The following is a 22,202-nucleotide window of genomic DNA, read 5'->3' as shown; positions in this document are numbered from 1 at the left end:
CTCTTGTTCATCTTTGGCTGCCTACTGAATCTGACCTGGACTCTACTTTTACTCTGAGCATGGCCCCCAGATCCTAATTTTCTTAGTACCTTTGTTACCCATTGTTCTGTATAGTCTCAGCTTCTTAGCCTCTCCATCTTCCTCCATCTATTTGGTCTTTTCTTCCTTTTTCCTTGTGTCCAGGGCGTAAAATCTTTGTGTGAAAGGAAGGCAGCGTAGTTTGACAGGAGTGTGAGGAATCAGGAGCCCAGAGAACAAGGTTTTAATTCCAGTTCTGCCACTTAATTCTTGCTAGGAACTTGAGGAAGGTCACTGCTTCACATAGCATCACAGATTTAGAGCTGGGACATTAGAGGCCATGTGGTCCAATCCTCTCATTTTATAGAGGAAGAATTCAGGACCAGAGAATGATTTGGTCAAAGCTGGGCCTTTACCCAGGTTGTCTGACTTCATTTCCTTCTTGTCTGAACTACACAATCTCTAAATCATTTGCCAATTCATTGTTTATAAAACAATTTTTGGGACCTTGTCCAAGAATTCTAACTCTATATCCAATGGCTCCTTGTTCATATGGTTATTAATTTTCTTAGAAAATGATGATCTATCAGCTAAGCAACATTTCCCCTTTGAGAGGTGATTTAACATCCTAAAATGGTAAATCACTGGCCCTGTAATTAAGACAAAAGTTCCAGTTCCACTTCTGACATTACCTGTGTCAAAGTCACCAAATCCTACTGAACTTCACTTTCTACAACTGTAAAATTTTTTAAAAATCTACACCTCAAAAGTTTGCTATAAGTTTACATGAGACAATATATGTAGAGGACATATTGTAAAAACAAGTATGTAAAGCATACTTGTAAAAGCAAAGTAATATAAAAGTGCCAATTATCGTCATAATTATTATTGCTCTGGTTTATGATATTGGAAGTTATCTTTCCTTTAATTTATAAAGGACAACAAAATTTTGACGACATTTATTAGTACTGGAAGCCACTGGAGATCATGATGGTGTCCAAAGTGAAAAGCACTGAAAAAATACCAAGAATATTGATCCTAGGTTAAATGGTTAATGTAAATGCTCAGATGGAAACATCAGAATTGTTTTATCTTAGGCTGCTGTGTACCACACCTAATTTTTTAAAAAATAAAACTACTGTGAAAACATAATTCAGATGTGTCCTTTTTAATGGAACAAACAAATATGTCTTCTATCCTAAGCACTATTTATGATACCTGTGGTATCATGGAATGGTTTCTATTCATAATACCTACAAATTTGGCTCTTAGAATTCAAACTATAAAACATTTTGCCCATAACACATTTAAATATGTATGTATTATGTACTTGAGGCAGTATGGTCTAGTTGATAAAGCCCTTGAAGTCAAATAGACTTTCATTCAAGACCTGCCTCTGAAACATACTCTGGGACAGTGAGCAAGTCATCTAGAGTCACATTGTCTCTGAGCAGCTCCTTTAACTGATAGACTAGTTTTGAATTTTCATGCATGGAGGAAGTATCAATACTTATGAAATCACAGGTGTATACAGGTCTGTGTTCTCAGATTTGGAGAGTTTGTTTTTCAGTCCAAACCTATGTCCTCATTTGGAAATAAGAGAAATTGTCAGGACAAGTGCTCTTTTCATATTGTAAAGAATATATCTTTGATACAGTCAGAATCTATATATAACTCTTGAGAATTAGGCTCTTTCTTTTTTCCCTCCTTACCATCCTGTGAGGATTTGTGAAAAAAACATGTAGTGAGGATTCCCTACAACCCGCTTAGAAGTTTCTGATAATGCTTTCAGACTCTTCCATCCCCTCTTCTGAGAAATACTGCCTGGGAGTGAAAAAAAAAGCTTACTAAAGTGTGAATTCAGGTTCCTGGAAGTAAGCAAGCTAATGGGTCATGTGCAGTATGTCTCGCTTTGTAAATAAGGAATAAAAATGCTTTATTGGCCATAAGCTATTTAAAGTGCCAGAGCTGAGTGTTTTACAAATGGTAATGCATAGAAATGTTTTTATTGAATTAAAATTTGAAAACACTTTTCAAGTATTCCTTTGTGGTGCTTCCAACCCAAATATTGCAACATTGAGGGCATAAGAAACAAGTAGGAAGACAGACTAAACAGACTGCTTCGTTTTATGGGCCAAAGTGAATGACATGCAAAAGAGGAACGAGGTAAAATTTATTTTAAACCTTGTTTTTGAACTGAAGGCCCGTGTAAGACAGTGCGATGTTTATCCCAACACGATCCCTTCTGTATATAGTATCCTTTCACTTCTACTGCTACGAATTATGTAACAACAGTCAAACCCCAGTCCGCCAAAAACCCTTAGGGAAATGAGTCACTTGGGAAGGCTGTTTTCCAGATAGTTGAAGGCTTTTCTCAAACTACTATTTTTTTTTTCCCTTTTATTGGGCCTCAAGAAAAAATCAGGGTGCTTTAGTTGGATCTTTTTTGTTGTTGTTGTTTCTAATCTCTACTCCGTCATTCCCTGTCTTCCATTTGTTTATTAGTTTAACAATCAGATTGCTCTTATGAGTTTGTAAGCTTGCTTTCTACAAAAATCATATTTTCCCTCTGGAACCATGTTTTTAATCATGAATAAAGTCCTTTCAAACACCTTTAGTTTTTTTTTTTTTTTTTTTTTTTTTTTAAGTTGGAGAGGAGGGAGGCGGGTGGATGAAGAAACAGATTTTACTTGGGGTTATAATTTTATTTTCAAAGAAGTTATTTCAACCTCACAAGTAGTTCACTTAATTTTCTTTTCCCTAGAAGTGTGCAAGATATAAATTTAATTGGGGAGGGGAGAGTAATAGCTAATAATGATAGCTCACATTTATATCTCATTAATGTTTGCATTATCTCATTTGATCCTCATAACAACCCTGGAGGCAGGTGCTATTCTCGTCATACTGATGAAGAAATAGGCTCTGGGAAGTTGTGACTTGTCCAAAGTCACTTACTTAGTACAAAAAGGAGATAGGATTTCAGGAACCTAGGTCCTTATGATTCCAACGTCAACAGGTTGGAGTCATTATGTAATAATGGTGTCTGGCTCGTGTGTGAGAACAGCTTTCTCCATCTTTGTTGTTGCTTAATATAAGCCTGGCCAAAACCATCTCCATTCATGGTTTCTAGCAGAGGAGCACTGTGCAGCTGCTTCAGAAATAAGTGGGAAGTATGGTTAAATACTGCAGTGGTGGATAGCTTGACAACGACCACGCTGTCCTTCTCTTCCTTTATTCCCTCCCTACACCAGTTTTATATTCGGCATGTCCCACGTACCTCTTGTGTTCTGCTCCATGTCTTTTTTATTTTTTCTTTTTCTCACGCTACTTATTGCCTCTGCTTCTCTAGTGATAGGTACGATTCGGCTTGGAGAGGAGTAGGGTTCTCTAGTTTTTTTATAATTGGGTTAGGTCCATACTAAAAAAATGTGAGTTAAGGCACGGGAAAGAAAACAGTACTCGTCAATAGCGGATACTTAATAAATGCCTGTTAACTCATCTGTACCCGAAAGCAAACAAAAACTTCCAAGTTAATAGAATAGAGTCTCTATTTGTAATTTCACGGGTATAAGTCCACGTACTCCCCTATCATTTCCTTTGCCACTTTGTCTTTTTTTAGAGAGTTGTCCAGGGCACGTATAAGTTAAAAGACTCGTGTAGGGATCACAAAGCCAAGATGTACCAGGGCGGAACTTGAATCCAGGCCTTCTTGGCCCTAAAAAGCCAGCTCTCCACCAGCCAGCGACCTCCCTTCTTAGTAACACATAATTACAAATGAAAAACCTCCACCACATGTGGCAAAAAATCCCAAACTCGGCCTAACCATCCTTCCCTGGCTTAACCAGTCCACGTCACAAGCCCCCTCCAGCCAAACTAAGAGTCTAGCGCTTCCATATTGCAAGCGCTCCAGTTAGGAGCACTTGTTCCACTAGAGAGCGCTCAGCTCCCAGCTAATGGGGAGGCTGGTGTGCCCTCGCGGAAGTGTGAGCAATTTGGAAAAGTTTCCAACTCAGCATATTTTAGCAAGCCCTTCATCGGTTATGTTTAGTTCGTACTTTCAGTGTCCAGGGCACACGTACAATAGCGAGGAGTTTTACTGTCCTTGTCGATTTCATGTACTAGGTGCGTGTGTCTCCTGAGCTTCCAAAAAGAGGGACGAGGTGAAGGTAAAAATTATTTTAATAGCTTGTACCCATCCCAGCCAAGGAGCTGGATAAAGAGTTAGCCACTAGGGTTTTCGCTGTTTTAAATATTATACCATGGCATAAAGCTCTCAGATTTTACAGGCACAAGACAGATGTTTAAGGTAAAACTCTATTAAACCTCTGTGCAGTACTTGAGTATGTTTTGATCTTTAGGTTTATTATTCCTTAGTCTACCTTGTCCTCAGTGCTGCAAAGGCTCTCAAGTTTGTTTTGCAACATATTCCTCCTCCCCACCCTTCCCTCGCATGCTGGTTACGTTTTGTAACGCTGCAGCATTTCCACCATAACACGCCCGGGGCTGTAATCCCTGCCTTTGGCACGACACCTGGCAGGAGCCATTGGGCAAGGAATGGCTTCCTGCAAACTCGGGCTAGGAGGATTCTGACCAAGTCTCCTAGCCTAAGGTACCTTATTCATTGAGTAGTCACCTGCCCCCAAGGGAAGCGGGGCCTCTGGACCCTTTTCCCCCTAACTCTTGGTGGGGTTGCCCTGCTAGTTCTGCTGCAAAGGATAGTGACTGTGTGTGATGGAAGGAGAGATGCCTCGGTTATGGGAAGCCGTCTTGGAGGCTAAACTCCATTCTGGGACAGTGGACATCTGGGGGGGTGGGGGGGAGGTCTTCAGTGGGGGTGGGGATCGTGGTCCAGTGCACTTGCTCTGGTGCTACAGGTGGCGGCGCGCGCGCTCTCCCGAGTCTGGCTCCCGCAAGTGCTCCGCGCCGGGGCAGTCCCAGGAGTGGGGATAGGAGGGAAGGGCGGGGGGTTAGGGGGGGTTGGGTGGAATGGAGAGGTGGGGCAGCCTCGGCTCCAGCACCATTTAACATCTTGGCGGCTGCGACGCCGCGGCTTGGAGACCGACGTGCAGTAAGGTCATGCTTCTCTGGGCTCCGAAGGAGAAGGCATCATCCCCAGTGGTGGTGACGGGATCGCAACTGCTCTTCTTGCAGCCTCGAACTGAATTGGAACGGCCTTTGGGTGGAAGCGACAGAGTACAGGTCATCGGTGCAAGGTGGGTACAGTGGAAGATGGAGAAAGTGGAGGGGGCGAGGGAGCCCCTTTGGGAGGGGACCGAAGTCTTCGGATTGCGATGGCACTAAGGTAGAGGCTAGAGCTAGCTGAGCCGAGGGCTAGAAGGAGCCAAGCAGCCGAAATTCTCACCAATTGGCCTCTTGTTAAAGGGACCGACTTTACCACTACAGGAGGGGAACTTGTCCCATTTATGACAAGAGTGGAAGAGAGAGAGACCCACCAGAGTAATCCCAAGGGAGGATCTATAGAACTGTCATCCTAGGGGCCGCGGCTGTCTGAAGAGAGGAGGGCGGTCTGTGGGGAAGTGGGGGGTGCGGATTCGAGAAAACTGGGGCGCAGTTAGAGGCAACTGAGTGAATGAGTGTGCGTGTATATGTGTGAAGAGGGAGAGGGACACGGGTGACGGGCCACTAGCTGGGACTGTGGGCTACTAGGCGGGGACGAGACCCGAGCAAGGGGAAGCGTCCCGGGAACTCTGCATCACTTCGGCGGGGCGCTGGCGCGAAGAAGTCGCGACAGGTCGGAAGAAGCAGCACATTTGCGGATCGCATTAGGTCGGGTCCCGTTAATGCTTTCTCCAGATGAGCGCGGAGCCATCCATCCACCCACGGACAGAGCGGCTCCGCATCGGTGGGGGCGCTGCACTTCCCAGCTCCGCGAAACAGAAGTTAGGAATGACCACGGGCCATTACAACTTTAACACTTCTTCAACGTCATCTTTTGCCTATTTCCTGAAACTGAAAGGAAAATATGCAAAAATCCACCCCCCCGTTAGTTGCCCACTTTCTTCTCCGACCCCTGGTTGTCTGAGATTCAGGGTGTCCTAGACTAGGTACAACTCCAAAGCAGAGGAAAAAGTCGGGGTTGCTTTGGCGACCTCCCAGTCTCCGAGTACCTGTAGGGTCTCGGGGGCATCCTTAGGTTGCCACCGGCAGACGTGCAGGTGCAGGGCCTCGGGACAGGGGGGGATAAGAAGAAGAGATGGCTCTGATTTCGGGACTTCCGGGTTTGCAAAGAATCCCGCGGCGGTGTCACGGGCCGGACCCAGCGTCTGTTCGGAAGTCGCTTCAGGACTGTTTCTCTGGACTCCTCGCTCCATTTCTGGACGGGTTCCACGTGGAACCTAAACCAGAAAGCCTTTTCGGGCACACGTCAAGCCTTGGCGGGGCGTTCCAAGATATCTGGCCTCTGGGTTGCGCTCCCAGATTGTGGAGATTTGGAGCCGGGGTGTAGGTCGGGCTCCCGCGCTGCCTGACACTGGCCCCCGCGCTGCCTGACACTGGCCCCCGGGGCAAGACGCCTCGCGGCCCCACCCTAGCGAATGGGAACGCAAGAGGTGGGGCGCCCGGGTGCGGCAGTTTTTTCACACGTACCCGCACGTGCGCTCAGCAAAACTTGCAAATCCCTTTCTTCTCCTGCGTACGTATGCACGCACTCCATATATCCTATCCGCACTTACTGGCCAAGGCTTTGCCTAGGTCCACAATTTCTTTTCCCTAATTGGAAATACCTCATCCCAACACTGATCGTGGGGTGTTGTCCCCTGAGTCAGCTTCCCAGCAACATAAACCTTCCTCGTGTTTGGGTTGCTCCGAGTCCAATGTCCCATTCCCTGGCTAAGTCCGGTTGAGTCACCAAGCTTCCAGAAGGATGGGGGGCAGTAGCATAGGGGCATTTCTTTGAATCTATCTCTCTCTAACAGGCAGAAATCAAGCCTTCTGAGATCAGGAGCCATGATCCTGCCAAAGATCTTCTGGTGGTTGGGCATCTGGATTGCCATTATCTTCTGCACTGTCTTACAGGTAAGTGGCAGGAGGCACGAGGCTGTGGTCAGGTAATTCTTTTAGTTTCATGATTAAACAATAATCTAAAGTCTCCAAAACTGCACTGTTACTAATTCTGAAGAAAAGAGAATCATCTAATGATGCAAAGGGGCATTCTAATCATGAAAAACAGCAAACTTCTTTCTGAAAAAAGTGGACTTTAAATGACCTTGTTATTTCTTTCCTTTTCTAGTTAGGATAAACTTAGCCCTGGAAATAGAGTAGAAACTTTTATTTATCCATGCATTTGGGAAACAGTCAACTTTGTAAGGTACTTTGGTAGATGCTGGAAAAAACACTAAATCTAATGGAGGAGATAAAACTTAGCAACAACTAATTTGAAAATAGAAAGAGCAAATTGCTATAGTGGAAAGGAGTCAGAGAAAATGACATTTATGAGTTGTTTAATCTTTACCAATTATTTTATCTTTCTGGGCCTCAAGGTCCTCATCTATAAAATAAGGGAGTTGTATTAGATTGTTTTGGAAACTCATTTCAGCCATAAATCATCTAGTCCTATGAATATGAGCAATGAGATATTCCCACCTAGGAGAATCGGGGAAATCTTCATTGGAGGCCTTGAAACTGACTTTTGAAGAGTAATAGGGATTTCAAATAAAAGCAGAGGTGGGAGTAGGTGAAATGAAAAGCATTCCAGGTATAGATATTTAAAGGTGAGGAACAAGGAAATTCAGGACATTTGTGGAATGGACAGATGTTATTTGGTATTGTTGAAACAGAAAACAGTTTTCTGTGACTAGATGTTGAGATGAATGAGGAAATAGTCATATTTATCACTAAAGGTAAAAATAAAGAAGGATGGTATTATAATTGACAAAGAGGATAAATCAAGAAAAAAATAAGATACTGGCAGTGAGTAAATATATTTTAAATATGTTGGGCTTATAATAAATATAGAAAACAGATAACAGATGGAAAACTGAATCTGGAAAGAGATTGGGGGTAAGGAGACAAAAGTGATAACTATCTTTAATCCATCCTCCTCACATTTGCCAAAGTCTCAATTTGGCAGATGTGACCAGGTTTTCATTGTTGTCCTAAGTGAGGAAGCTCCAATGAATGTTGGTTCCCACCTTTGCAATTTGTAGGTTGGAAGAGTTGCCTAGAGACCTAGCGGTCCTAGCCAGCAGGTGTCAGAGGCAAGTCTTTGCAACTTTGAAGCTACCTTTCTTTACTATGTAACATTGCCTCTGGCAGGATAGATACATAGTTAGGTATTTGACTTCTAATAGTTATATGGAAGGTACAATAGAGAAGGTAAAGGTTTTAGACAGGGAGACCATTTAGGAGGCTATTAATAGGCTCATAAAGATGGGTTTGAACGAAGGTGTTAATTGTGTGGAAGTAAAAAAGGGCTCAGATATAGAGAGATGTTTGGAAAATAGAATCAAAAAGAACCAGTGGAACGGGGTAAAGGAGAAGGAAGATTCAAGGAGAACTGAGGTTCTGATTCTTGGTAGAGAGGAGAATGGCAATGTTATCAATAAAATAGGGAAATTTGAAAGAGTAGGTTTAGAGGACAAAGATAAAGTTCAATTTTAGATGAACTGAATGTGAGATATGAATGAAGCATTCAAGAAATGACATTCATATCAAGTACAGAAGGTGAGGAAGTAGGAACTGTCATTAAGGAAAATGAAGAGAAATACACACACACATACAACCTCATATATATTGGATAGTGATAGATTTAATGGGATAGAGGGATAGATTTAATGACCTCTTAAGGACCTTTCTCCCTCTCCTTCCCTAATTCCATGATTAGAGGGCAGAGCATTTAGGAAAGTAAAGTGTCTAATTAATCTGTTGTAGTATTCCAGGTATGAGCTGATGTTAGACCAGTTGGTCCAAATAGGAATTCAGAAGAGATAATATATGCATATATATATATATATATATATATACATTCATACATGTATACATGCATACGTATATGTAAATGTGTATTTATAGAGAAAGGTTGGAGAGTTATGCATAGAAATCACTGAAATCATGAAAGCTATTAGGATCACCAAGGGAAAGAGTTAAGAGTGAGAAGAAAAGAGAACCTGAGAACAGAGCCATAGAGTACATACATACTTAGTGAGTAGGCAAAGAATGATGACCCACTATCTAAAAAATAATTATACAGTAAAGAACATGGTTTCTGTAAATGCAGAATAGAATATATTGGAGATATGAGAGATACAATGTGAGTACAGAGTAGGAGAGCTCATTTTCAAATGGGAGGAGGAAAGGCAAGGAAGACGGGGTGGGAAAACTTTACTGTGGAACCAGACTTAAGAGTAGAATTTCAAAAAGGAGAAATTAAATTCAGTTCAATAGACATTCATTACTTTTACTCTGTGGAAGGAAAAATGTGTAATGAAATGAACAGAGATACTTTATGTGTGATGCAGTTTTTTCTCTTAAAGAGTTTACAATCCAGTGATAATGGGGAGGACATGCTAGTTATAGGCAACAGTGTGAGAAAAGGCATGGAAGTGGGAATGTATTAGATGTATATTAGGGACAATGAGTAGTACAGTTTGACCAGAACAAAACATTACAAGTTTGAGTGTTAGCAGAAGATGAGTCTGGAGAGGTAAGGAGGTTGCAGGTTGTATGGGGACTTTAAATACCAGGTTATAAAGTTTGGGCTTTATTTTGGTGGTAGTGGGGAATCTTTGTAGAGTTTTGAGATGAAGAGTGACAGGAATAGATTTGTGTGTTAGGAAGATGAACTTAACTGTTCTAAGTATAGTTTAAGGGGAGGATGGGTTAGAGATGAGAGAATGCATTATAAAAAAATGCATATTTAAAATAACTCTAAACCTTATACAATACTTGTCAAAATAAACCCAGGAAAGATATGAAAAAAATTATAAAAAAAAACAAAAACTTTTTTTCCAAATAAAATCAGATATATTTTGATTTAACTGGAGATTATTAATAATCTGGAGATATATTAATTGTTCATGGGTAGACAGGACCAATGTCACAAAAATGATGATTTTACTTAAATTAATTTATATAATCAATACCATTCCAATTAAATTATTAAAACATTATTTTACAGAGTTAAAAATAATAACAGAATTCATTTGGAAGAACAAAAGGTAAAAAATATCAAAAGAAGAGTGAAAAAAATTGTAAAGGAAGGAGGCTTAGCAGTACCATATAAGGCAGTAATTATCAAAACTATCTGGCACTAGCAAAAAAAAAATTAGAAAGGTAAATCAGTGGAACAGAATAGATATACAATTTACTACCATAAATGACTATAGTAACTTTATGTTTGGAAAGTATAAAGATTTACAATTTGGGGATAAGAATTATTTGGTGAAAATTGTTGGGAAAGCTGGAAAGCAGTCTTGGTAAAAATTAGTTGTAGACAATCATATTATAACCATTTACCAAGATAAGGTCAAAATAGATACATGACCTAGATAAAAGAGATATTACAAGAAAATCTGAAGAGCTTGGAGCATATTATCTATCAGAATTAATGGGTAAGTGAACAATTTATGAATAAACAAGAGATAGCATGAGGTATAAAACAGATAATATTCCGATTATATTGAATTAAAAAGGGTTTATACAAATAAAACAAATGTAGACAAGGTCATAAGGAAAGCCAAAAACTGGAGGAAATTTTATAGATAATTTCTTAGATGAGGGAATCTTATCTCAGATTTATAAAAAAAAAACTTTGTTAAATCTATAAGAATATGACTTTCCCCAGTTGATAATTGCCAATGATATGAGCAGCCACTTTTGAAGGAATCAAAATAGTTTATATTCATATGAAAACATGCTCTAACTCATTGATTATATTATTTTACACCTACCAAACTGACTAAAATTTTTGAAGGGGAACCAATAAAAGTTGGAAGGAATGTAAAAAATTGGGGCATTGATTCACTGTTGGTAGAATTGTGAATTGATCTGGAATTGTGCCCAAAGAGTTATTAACCTGCCTATATCCTTTGACCCATCAATACCACTACTAATCTGTTTCCAAAGATGATTAGGGAAAAAGGAAAAGAACATATTTGTTCTAAAATATTTATAGCAGTTCTCTTTGTGCTGGCAAAGAACTGGAAATTGCTGCAATGCCTATCATTTGGGGAATGGCTGGACAAGTTGTGGTATATGATTGTGATTAAATACTGTGCTTTTAAAGAATGATAAGTTCAATGATCTTAGAAAAATATGGATAAACTTGCATGAAATAATGAAGTGTAAAATGAGCAGAACAAGGAGAATGTTGTGTATAGTAATAGCAGTGTTATTTTAAGAACAACTCTGAGTGACTAAATCATTTTGATTCTTATAAATACCCAAATTAACTACAAAAGATGCTGTCTGCATCAATAGAAAACTAATAAATAGAATTAAATATATATATATACAGACATGTGTATATACATACATAAATGTGAATGTGTATATACATATATATATGTATATACATTTGTATTTATGTCTAGTGTTAGCCATTTCTAGGGAGGGAGGGAGGGAGGAAGAAAAAAGAAAGTTTCATTATAACATATATTTAAAAAGAATAGCAAGTTGTACTTAATAGATTTGCAGATTCATGTGGAGAGAGAGAGAGAGAGAGAGAGAGAGAGATTGAATGTATATTACTGAGGTGGATAAAAAATGGAATTGCTCCCCACCCTGCTAGAAATCTTTCCTTCTTAAGTAATAGATTTGCAGTTTCATGTGTAGTTTCCCTTTTAATTATACTGTTATGGAAATGCTTGTTTTATTCCATAAATTAATAATAAAATTAATTTCAAAAAAGAAAGAAAGAAATGTCTAATTACTTGGAGAAGCTGGTGTGAGGGCAGCCTCCGGTGTTAGAGATCAACTTGGTAAAGCTTCAGGACCTATCAGTAGATTACTGTTGATTGTGGAAACACCAAAGGTTTTTGCTTAATTCTGTTGCCATCTTGATAAAAGCATTGTTTTGAGAACATTTATCTGATGTCAACATGGTAAAAAGGACAATTAACTGAACTTGGAGGCAGGGAAGTGGTAGACTTGAATCTTGTCTGAGGCAAGTGTGTTACTCTGGGCAAGTCATTTAATCTTCTGTACCTCAGTTTCCTCATCAGTAGAACGAGAGGGATAGATTTAATGGCCCCTTAAAGATCTGTCTTCCTTTGCCTCCATAATACTATGATTAGAGGGCAGAGGACTTAGGAAAGTAAGGGGTCTAATTGACATGTTGCAGTAATCCAGGTAGGAACTGATGTTGTCCAGTTCAGAAGAAGAAAAATAGATGTATAAAATATTATATTAGTTACAGCAATACTTAAAATGTTATTCTGGTGGCTTCATGTGAGAATGAAGTAGACACATACACTGGGGAATGCTGTTGTCACTTTTATGCACACTTCTTGGGAAAGCAGAGAGAAAACATAGTGTGTTTGGTTCTCATAGAATGGAATCTGGTATTGGCATTATGCCCTGCTCTCCACATATGAATTGGTCTTGTTCTCTTTATGGGATGTTTCTATTTTTTAGTACAGACAGGTTGAAGTAATCAGCTAGTCATTGTGAGGCAGTCCCTGAAATTTTTATAATATACCACATTTGAAGCCCTCAAAACTTGACCTTTAATTTTTTTTATTCCCATGCTATATAAAGCCCTATTGTCTTGACCTTCACTATATGGGAGGCCTGTGTGCTTCCTTTATTGATTTTTTTGGATAGTTTTAAATGAATCAAATTATCTGTAATGTGATTGGATTAAAGTATTTTTGCCTTCTTCAAATCATTACATCTTCTGTTTAGCTGACTGGGGAGATAAAACATGGATAGCATTTATATCTACAATATTATAAGTTGCTTAATTTTCTGTTGCATAAGATTTAATTGAGTTCAGTAATTTTTTGAGAGCATGTATGTTAGGCAATGTGATAGATGATGGAGATATAAATATACAATCAATGAATAGTCTTTCCTCTCAAGAAATTTGTATCATACTGGGAAGAAACAGTGTGTATACAGAGAGGCAATACAAAGAGGAAGGGAGGAAGAGAAGCCTGAAATAGGAAGAAGTTGTGCTTTGGGGAAAATGAGTGAATTTATACTAGGGTTTTTCAGATGCCTGTACCTCTTACTGAATGGCATTTGGAAATAGTATTATAAGGCAGTGGTATGTCCCTTGGGAATAATGGATTCATTTTGTTCAGAGAGAATAACACAGGAAGGAAGAACCCTGAAGTATGGAATACATTAAGAAAAGCAAGCTATTATTTAGTATATTCTTCTTATTATTTTTTTGCATTGGGAAAATTCTCTCCAATTGTTTCTGGATGTTTCTATAACCTGACAGTGTTTGATTTTAATTCTCAAAAGATTTCATTATAAAATTTCAGTTTGAATTTGAAATCAGATAAATAAGAGAAAGGATGGGCTTTTGTGTCAGGAAGCATCTTGGAATTGTTGAAAGTTCTGTACCATTTCCTAAATGCAATCTATCCTATACCTCTTTTATTCAATATGTGGCCCCACTTATTGTCCAGCTAATAGTAGCTGTTCACAACACACATACACACACAGACACATAACACACACATATATGTGTGTATATATGTGTACATATACATATATGTACATACACACATACATTCATGCATAGTAGTTGGTGGTATGGTAGACAGAGTGCTTGACAGAAGGTCTGGAAGACTTGAGCTCAGATCCTGCCTATCACTTACTAGGCTGTGTGATCCCCTGTACAAGTCACCTAATCTTTCTCAATTTCCTCATCTGTAAAATGGGGATAATAGTAGTAAATCCCTCTTGGGATTATTGTGAGAGTAAGATGAAATAAAAATTGTAAAAGATTTGCAAACTTTAAAACCCTATATAATTACCAACTATTATTTTTATTGCTATTTGTGTACTGATTGATGAACTCAATGAGCTGTTCATCCAGCCCCATGTTTTAACCAATTGACGTTCCTCTGTCATTTATTTTTTTCTTTTGTGGATTGTTAAACTGAACTCTTTTGAGTGGTCATGGTTCTCATTGAGAAGGTTCTGTAGTATTCTAGATCTTAATATAATTAACACATCAGTCACAAACTGAAGCATCTGGAGAATATAACCATCTTCAGGGATTCTCTCTTCCATTTGGATTTAATGCAGGGCATTCTTTGGCTAGCATCCATCACCCTATTTTATGCTTCAGTTGATAAAGATAAACAGAAGATCTTTGAATAAATCTCATGTCTTTAGAACAATTTGTTTTCTTTAATGCCAGGGCAGCAGAGAAAGGCTAGGTGGGCATAAACAGGCAGCAGCACAACACCTGTGATCACAACTTGCATGCAAGAAGTGGTATCTTGGATCTCATCCAGGAAATGTATGATCAGAAAAGTAGGGGGGCTCTCTATGTAGTGAAGGGTAAGGCTTTCTCAGTATTATACTGATACCCACACAATGTTAAGAAGACTTAAGGGAATACCCCCAATTCTCTGGTTAGACCTAAGAAGGAGTTATAGGGGCAGAGAACATATGCACCTTTGATGGAGAGAATACCTTTATTAGTTGTGATCACATAGCACGGGGCCTCAGACTTTTTAAATGGGGGGCCAGCCTCAGACTGTTGGAGGGCCGGACTGTAGTAAAAACAAAAACTTTGTTTTGTGAGTCTTTAAATAAAGAAACTTCATAGCCCAGGGTGAGGGGCATAATCATCCTCAGTTGCCACATCTGGCCCACGGGCCGTAGTTTGAGGACCCCTGATCTACCTTGTGAAATTGAAGGCCATAAATATTATTTTAGTGATTCCTCTATTTCTAAGCTGCACAGAGTATCAGTTACCTTCAGCTGGGTGAGAAATTAGATTTAAGACTAATTAATAGTTTTGGCCTTTGCTCCTATTCATTTTGGTATGGAGAAGCTTAGTAGAAAGAAAACTACATTTGGAGTTGGGAAGACTAGAAGTGAATTCCTGCCTCTGACATGTACTAACTGAGTATGAACAAGTCATTTACTGTCTTTACCCTAAATACTCCTTATGACTGCAAGTTATAGAGGAGATGTCTCTCTATATCAGCAGAGGGATTTTCCCGCACTGATGAAATTCCAGGTTGGATTTAAAAATGAAGCAAAACTGATTAATTGCTATAGCACTTTGTAAATTTTAGAGCACTGTATAAACTATGAGCTGTTATTATTAACACTGCATTCATGAAGTGATTATACATATTCAAATGAAGTAATTAGTATAGCAACTGATATTATGGTAAGATATTACCATTCCTGCCCAAACCAATTTCTCCTATTTTTTTTGGTCCACTACAGGTATCATCATTCTTCTTATTAAAAACTTAACATGTCAGGGTTATCTTATGCTCTTCCTATCTTCAGCCTCTCTTCCAGCCATACAAATTCTAAATCCTAGCAATTTTACCTCCAACCTACTCTTGGATTCCATCCCCTTGTTTTCTTTCCTTATTACTACCATCATCTTATACTTGAATTATTATTCCATTAACTTATTAAGAATTTTCCTCACTTCTAGTCTCTAGTCTGCTCTATATATTGCTGCCAGATTCATCTTCCCAAAGTTCTGTTCGGATCATGCCATTTTTCTCTTTAAGAATTTTACTCTCTCCATTGTCTATACAATTAAATCCATACTACTTATTGTTTTATTTGTTTTCTTCTTTATCCTCTGGTCTTCCTCTGCACATCCATCCAAGTCTTCTACCATGCTCCTATACTACTATATAATTATCAGACAAACTGCATTACTCACTGTTCCCTAAACATGTCCCAATATTGTCTTCTTCCTCCTGTCACCTCCCCCACCCCATCTCTGTTCAAGACAATTTCTGTGCCAGAAAAGATCTCCTCTGACTTCTGCTTATCAAAACTTGTAACAATTCTTCTGTATGGCCAGTTTAAATATTTTTGATCATCCTAATCAGGAGGCAGTATAGTCCAGTGGAAGGAGTGCTAACTCTGAAACCATGGTTTTAGATTTTATTCCATAGTTACTATTTTTCTTATAAATGAATATTTATATCTTATTTTTTTCATTACCTTCATTTCAGAATGGATCCTTCCACTTTCTCCTATCCAGCAAGTTATCTCTAGTAACTTTAGTATCTCAAAAAGAAAGATCCAAAAGCAATTTAGTCAAGCTAGCCAATTTCCCAGTCCAGCTTGAAAATAAATACAATGTTCTCCATATTTATTCTTTTGTATGGTACAACAATATATAGTTAGGTATATCTACATCTATATACTTGTATGCATACACTTTAGTTTGCTTAGCTATTCCCTAATAGATAAGAATCCAATTTGATAACAGTTCTTAGATACCATATAAGTATTATTTTTATGAATAGTTTGGTGTGGGCTTTATTTTCCATTTTTTATTTCCTTGAGGCATACACTAACAGTGACTGACATTTCTGGGTCAAATGAATCACTTTTTAAAAAGCATAATTCCAAGTTGCTTTTCAGAATGATTGCACCAATTTATAACTCTGTCCAAAGTATTAATATGGCTAGTTTTCCATAGTCCTTCCAAAACTGACTTCCCATCTTTTGAATACTTATCCTGTTTTCTGGGTGTAAAATGATAATCCAGTGTTGTTTTGATTTACATTTATTACATGATGATTTGGAATGATTTTTCATGTGGTTGGTAATAGTTTGCAATTCTTCTTTTGACAGCTATTTATTACCTTTAACTAGTTTTTCCATTAAAGAATGGCTCTTTGGTTATATATATATATATATTTTAGTTTGTTTCCTGTATCTCTTGTATGGCAGACCCTTATTATAAATATTTGTTGAAGAGATTTTTTTCCCATTGGATACCTTTTCTAATTATTGTGGTGATACTGAGTGTTAGTGATACAAAAGCTTTTCCATTTCAAGAAATTTAAAATTCTTATTTTAGATTTTGTTAGATTTTGAATAGGCTTCACTATCTTTAGCCATAAAAGTAAATGATCTAGTTTTCTTCTGTCATTTCTTAAAATTAAAATTGGTATGATCTGTAATATTCAGATTGTGTATTTATTTTGAACTTATAGAATGTATAAAATAAAATGTTGGTCTAAAAACCCTATTTCTGCCAAAAATACTTCCCAGTTTTCCCAGCAAAATTCTTCTCAAATATAAAGTTCATTCCCAAATATTTGTCTTCTAATGGATTATTTAGTTGCTACATTTCTGATTCTTTCTTATCTAGTTTGTTCCATTGACCTCTTTTCTAATTAAAAAAAAATGAGATCTAAATAGTTCTGATGATGATTTTTGCTTTTTTAGTACAATATGAGGTCTGGTATAATTTATTCTTTTCTAAAAAATGAAATACAGTAAGTCAGTGGGGCCTTCTGTTTTGAATTCTTTTCATAATACATTTTGCAATTTTGCTTCTAGATTAAATAAATAAACACAGGTTTTGAGAAGGAAAATATGAGCAATAATTTGTTCTTTAAGCAGTTTGACAGTGGTAATTGACAACATATATTTGCTGAGGTTGCTCAGCACAGACTCATACCAGAGACCAATTGCATAAAATAATTTGTGAAGAAGATTGCTTCATGTTTCCGTGTTATTTATGTTATTTAACATTTTTAGGAAAAGTAAACAATCACAATTGCATTCTTTGAAATGTGGTTTCCAGGAAAGGCTAACTAGTAATGCTCTGAGTTTCATTAAGAATTATATTCAATAGTACCCACTTTAATTTTGTCTTGGCATGAACAAATGACAAGCAATCATAAGTCATGTATACAAATGTTGTGGGCAGCTATGTGACACAGTGATTAATGAGTCAAGATCTGAGTTCAAATCCAGCCTCAGATACTTACCAGCTGCATGACCCTGGACAAATCATTCATCTCTGTTTACCTCAGTTTCTTCATCTGCAAAATGAACTGGAAAAGGAAGTGGCAAACTTTTCCAAGAAAATCCCAAATGGGGTCATGGAGAGTCAGACAGTGAAAAATGACCAAATGGCAAATATGTATGTTGGAGATGCCTTGAGCCCCAGACTTCAGTCTTGGTTTTCACACTGAGTGGGTGTATATTGGGACAGGTCATTGTACCTTTCTAAGCCTCAGTTTTTTTCTTTGCAAAATAGGGATAGTAAAAATCTTGTCATTTTCAGAGGTTGTTGTGAAGAAAAGCCTTTTTAAATCTTATAATACACATTAATGTGAGTTTCCATTTTTATTCTTTTTATTTGTAGTTCTTTTTTCTCATTGTCATCTTAGTTGAAGTAATAGTAATTGTAATAATTTGCAGGAGTCATTTTCTCATTGTTACATATATATATATATCAGTGATATGTTAGTATGATGAAATTATGGTGCATTATTTGCCAGATCATCCAACACTTATGTTTCCAAGTCTGTAAGGGGGAAGTTGGATTGGATCCTTAGGTAGGGCAGTAATAAGGTAAGACAGACTTTAGACTCTGATTAAAAACAAAAATGACATCATTCCCTCAATCGAAATGCCTTTCTTATTCATTTCACCTTTATAATCCATAGTTCATTCAGCTCAATTTAGCATCTTCAGTTCCAAGAGGAATTTCTTGATTTCCCCCTTCCCTTTTTAGTGTTTGCTCTTCTCTCCATATTTACTGTTAGTAACCTTCCTTTTGGGCTGCTTCCCAAACTTCCACTGGAACTAGTAGATTGGGATTCTACAAGGTTGTTGATTATTTCTTCATTCATATCCTTTTGTGAGAAAATCCCAAGGGATTGGTGTTTCTCACAGTAGTCAGAAGCAGCTCTCTTGTGTGTGCCTCGGTATTTATTAAATAGTTGATAACTTTTTATAAATGAATTTTGCTGAGAATGTATTGCAAGGATAAAAGTTACCAAAACATCCCCTAAAATGGATGTTTGTAGAGATGCAAAATCTATGGGAAGAGTGAACTCAAGTTTAAAATACATAGGAAATCAGGCACACATATAGACAACACATAGATCCAAGGTTACAGTTTAATTTTTAGTCCTAAAAATATTGTTCTTTTTGGTTTTCTTTTTTTCCTATCTCAGAATTCCTATCCTGTTTGTTTCTGATATGGTGTTACAGGTGAATGGATTGTTCCTATGTCCAGCTGGGTTAGTTCCTAGACGCATGTACTTATTCTGGCTAATGGATCAGTCTACTGTTGGGCTGGGTCAAGTAGGTGACTCCTTAGGGCTAGCTCTTCACTGAATTCAGCTCCTGCTGCTCTTTGCTCTGGTTGTCTCTGCTACCAAATCTGATTGATTAGAGGAGCTCCAGTGACTCTTCCAATCTTTCAAAGCTCACTTGGTTGCAACTTGCTCAACTCTATCCCCACATACTCATTAATATGCTATAAGAAAAGAATAAACATAGAAGAGATAAAATGAACAGAGACACTATGCATGAATCCTTTAGTGGCTAGGTAGGAAACATGATAGATTTTTCTCTCCTTCACCCAGTGGCTCATCCTAATTCTTCTTAATGGAAAACCATTAAGAGACCAAAAGAGAGTTCCTTTGCTTAAACCTTTTCTAAGCAGAAGATTGGCCCTTATTGCTAACCAGAAGGCTCAGCAGGCCTCCACATGTTGGATTGAAATTAAATAGAGAGCATTCCATGTGCCCTGCATAACCTACCCAGAAAGGTATAACATGTGCTCAATGGTCTGGGACCTTACTGGTCGTTCCCCTCCCTCATATTTATATCCCTTGTACTTATCAATGAACCCATTATGTCCCCTAGTAAAAGTTAAGTTCCAAAAGTGATTTAGTCTCACCTGTTTATGTGTGTTCCCAGTACCTTATACATGGCAGGTTCTTAATAAAAGTATTATAAGTTGATTGATTACAAAAAAACTTACACTTTGTTGGAAGGCTGAAGAAAGCTCTGTAGAAAGTAGTGATGAAGGGTGATAGTGGCCAAAATGTAGTAAGCATGAGTGTTGTACTTTCATTCAGAGAATCTGGGTTTTGAGACTGAGATCTGTTACTGGTTTTGTGACTCCTGGACAAGTCACTTTTCTCTGAGCCTGAATTTCTTCTTCTGTATTAAATAAGGGGTTCCTTTCCAGTTTTGTATTTTTGGCCGGCTATAAAAGTGATTTGGTTGGACTTTTTTAATTTTTGAAGATGTTCGGTAATGACCTTCTCTTGTGGAAACCTTAGTGGAATAGGGAAAAAAAGGTTAAGTTTTGTCATCTTGCTATTACATAGAATTACAAAGAAGTTCTTGAGGCCAGGGAATGCTTCTTTCTTGAGATGGGAATAATACTTCTAGCACCTGTGATAATGGCTGGCATGTGGTGAGTATGTTGAATAAATTTTTGTTGAATTGCATTGAATAGGAAAGATAAAATCATTAAATATGTAAAGAAACTGGCTTAGCAAGATTAGAAAGGAAGCAACAAACTGGGAAAACATCTTCACAATTGAAGGTTCTGATACTTCACTTCCAAAATATATAGAGAACTGACTCTAATTTATAAGAAACCAAACCATTCTCCAACTGACAAATGGTCAAAGGATATGAACAGACAATTTTCAGATGATGAAATTGAAACTATTACCACTCATATGAAAGAGTGTTCCAAATCACTATTGATCAGAGAAATGCAAATTAAGACAACTCTGAGATACCACTACACACCTGTCACATTGGCTAAGATGACAGGAAAAAATAATGATGCGTGTTGGAGGGGACGCGGGAAAACTGAGACACTGATACATTGTTGGTGGAGCTGTGAACGAATGCAACCATTCTGGAGAGCAATCTGGAATTATGCCCAAAAAGTTATCAAACTGTGCATACCCTTTGACTCAGCAGTGCTATTACTGGGCTTATACTCCAAGGCGATACTAAAGAAGGGAAAGGGACCTGTATGTGCCAAAATGTTTGTGGTAGCCCTGTTTGTAGTGGCTAGAAGCTGGAAACTGAGTGGCTGCCCATCAATTGGAGAATGGTTGGGTAAATTGTGGTATATGATGATATGGAATATTATTGTTCTGTAAGAAATGACCAGCAGGATGAATACAGAGAGGCTTGGAGAGACTTACATGAACTGATGCTAAGTGAAATGAGCAGAACCAAGAGATCATTATATATGTCAACAACAATATTGTATGAAGATGTATTCTGATGGAAGTGGATTTCTTTGACAAAGAGACCTAATTCAGTTTCAATTGATCAATGATGGACAGAAGCAGCTACACCCAAAGAAAAAACACTGGGAAATGAATGTAAACTGTTTGCACTTTTGTTTTTCTTCCAGGTTATTTTTACCTTCTGAATCCAATTCTCCCTGTGCAACAAGAAAACTGTTTGGTTCTGCACACATACTTTGTATCTAAGATATATTATGACATACTCAACATATATAGGACTGCTTACTATCTAGAGGAGGGAGTGGAGGGTGGGAGGGAAAAATCGGAACAGAAGTGAGTGAAAGGGATAATGTTGTAAAAAATTACCCTGGCATGGATTCTGTCAATAAAAAGTTATTATAATTAAAAAAAAAGAAAGAAACTGGTTTAGTAAACCAAATACTGGCCACAGTTAATCATACTTTAATAATTCTTAAGAAGGTAAGGTCTCAATTTGTTGATATTATGAGATATTTCCTTTTTTCTTTTTCCTGGCTTCTGAAGGGAAGTTGGTATCCTGAGGCATAGGTGGCTGACTTTCAGAATCACACCACCAAAGTGATCCCAATGGCTGTTAACTGTGTGGTAAAGATGAACTCATTACTGAAGCATGCTTCAGGAATGAAAACTGAGCTCTCATCTTTAGTCTTTTAATAAGCTATCAGGAGAAAAGGAAAAGTACTGGGGCCAGTAGACACCTTGAACTCCCAGGAAAGTAAGTTCATGTGCCTTTATTTTGTGAACTCACTCTCAGATTTGGGAGTCATAAATTGAAGATACAGTATAGTCTGTTCAGATATTTTTCACCTATCTACCAACTATTAGAGGGAAAAAGAGAAAGGAATAAGCACTTTGTGTTTATAAGCACTCACTAGTTCCAGATACTATGCTAAGTACTTTACAAATGTTATCTCAGTTGACTTTTACAACTGTGGTAGGTGCCCTTATTATTTCCATTTTTACAGTTGAGGACACTGAGTT

The 22,202-nt window shown here is 38.0% G+C and overlaps 1 protein-coding gene across 4 annotated transcripts in view; it reads left to right on the top strand.

Annotated features, from left to right (window-relative positions):
* The first annotated feature begins 4,500 nt into the window (after positions 1–4,500).
* The window catches only part of ADAMTSL3 (ADAMTS like 3), a 542,401-nt gene continuing 524,699 nt past the window's right edge, over positions 4,501–22,202 (top strand). For 2 of the 4 annotated variants that reach the window (XM_023496559.2, XM_023496553.2), the window contains exons 1-2: positions 4,998–5,231; positions 6,954–7,053. In XM_023496559.2, the coding sequence (XP_023352327.1) occupies positions 5,095–5,231; positions 6,954–7,053 (237 nt within the window). In that variant the 5' untranslated portion in view covers positions 4,998–5,094. Of the gene's footprint in view, positions 4,628–4,997; positions 5,232–6,338; positions 6,671–6,953; positions 7,054–22,202 lie in introns of those variants that run through there. The other 2 variants (XM_031955661.1, XM_031955660.1) reach the window with 2 other exon arrangements.

Source organism: Sarcophilus harrisii, chromosome 2 (genome assembly GCF_902635505.1).
Source record: "Sarcophilus harrisii chromosome 2, mSarHar1.11, whole genome shotgun sequence".
NCBI lineage: Eukaryota > Metazoa > Chordata > Mammalia > Dasyuromorphia > Dasyuridae > Sarcophilus > Sarcophilus harrisii.
Note: the sequence above shows the minus strand (reverse complement) of the source record. Positions and strands in the feature narration are given on the sequence as shown.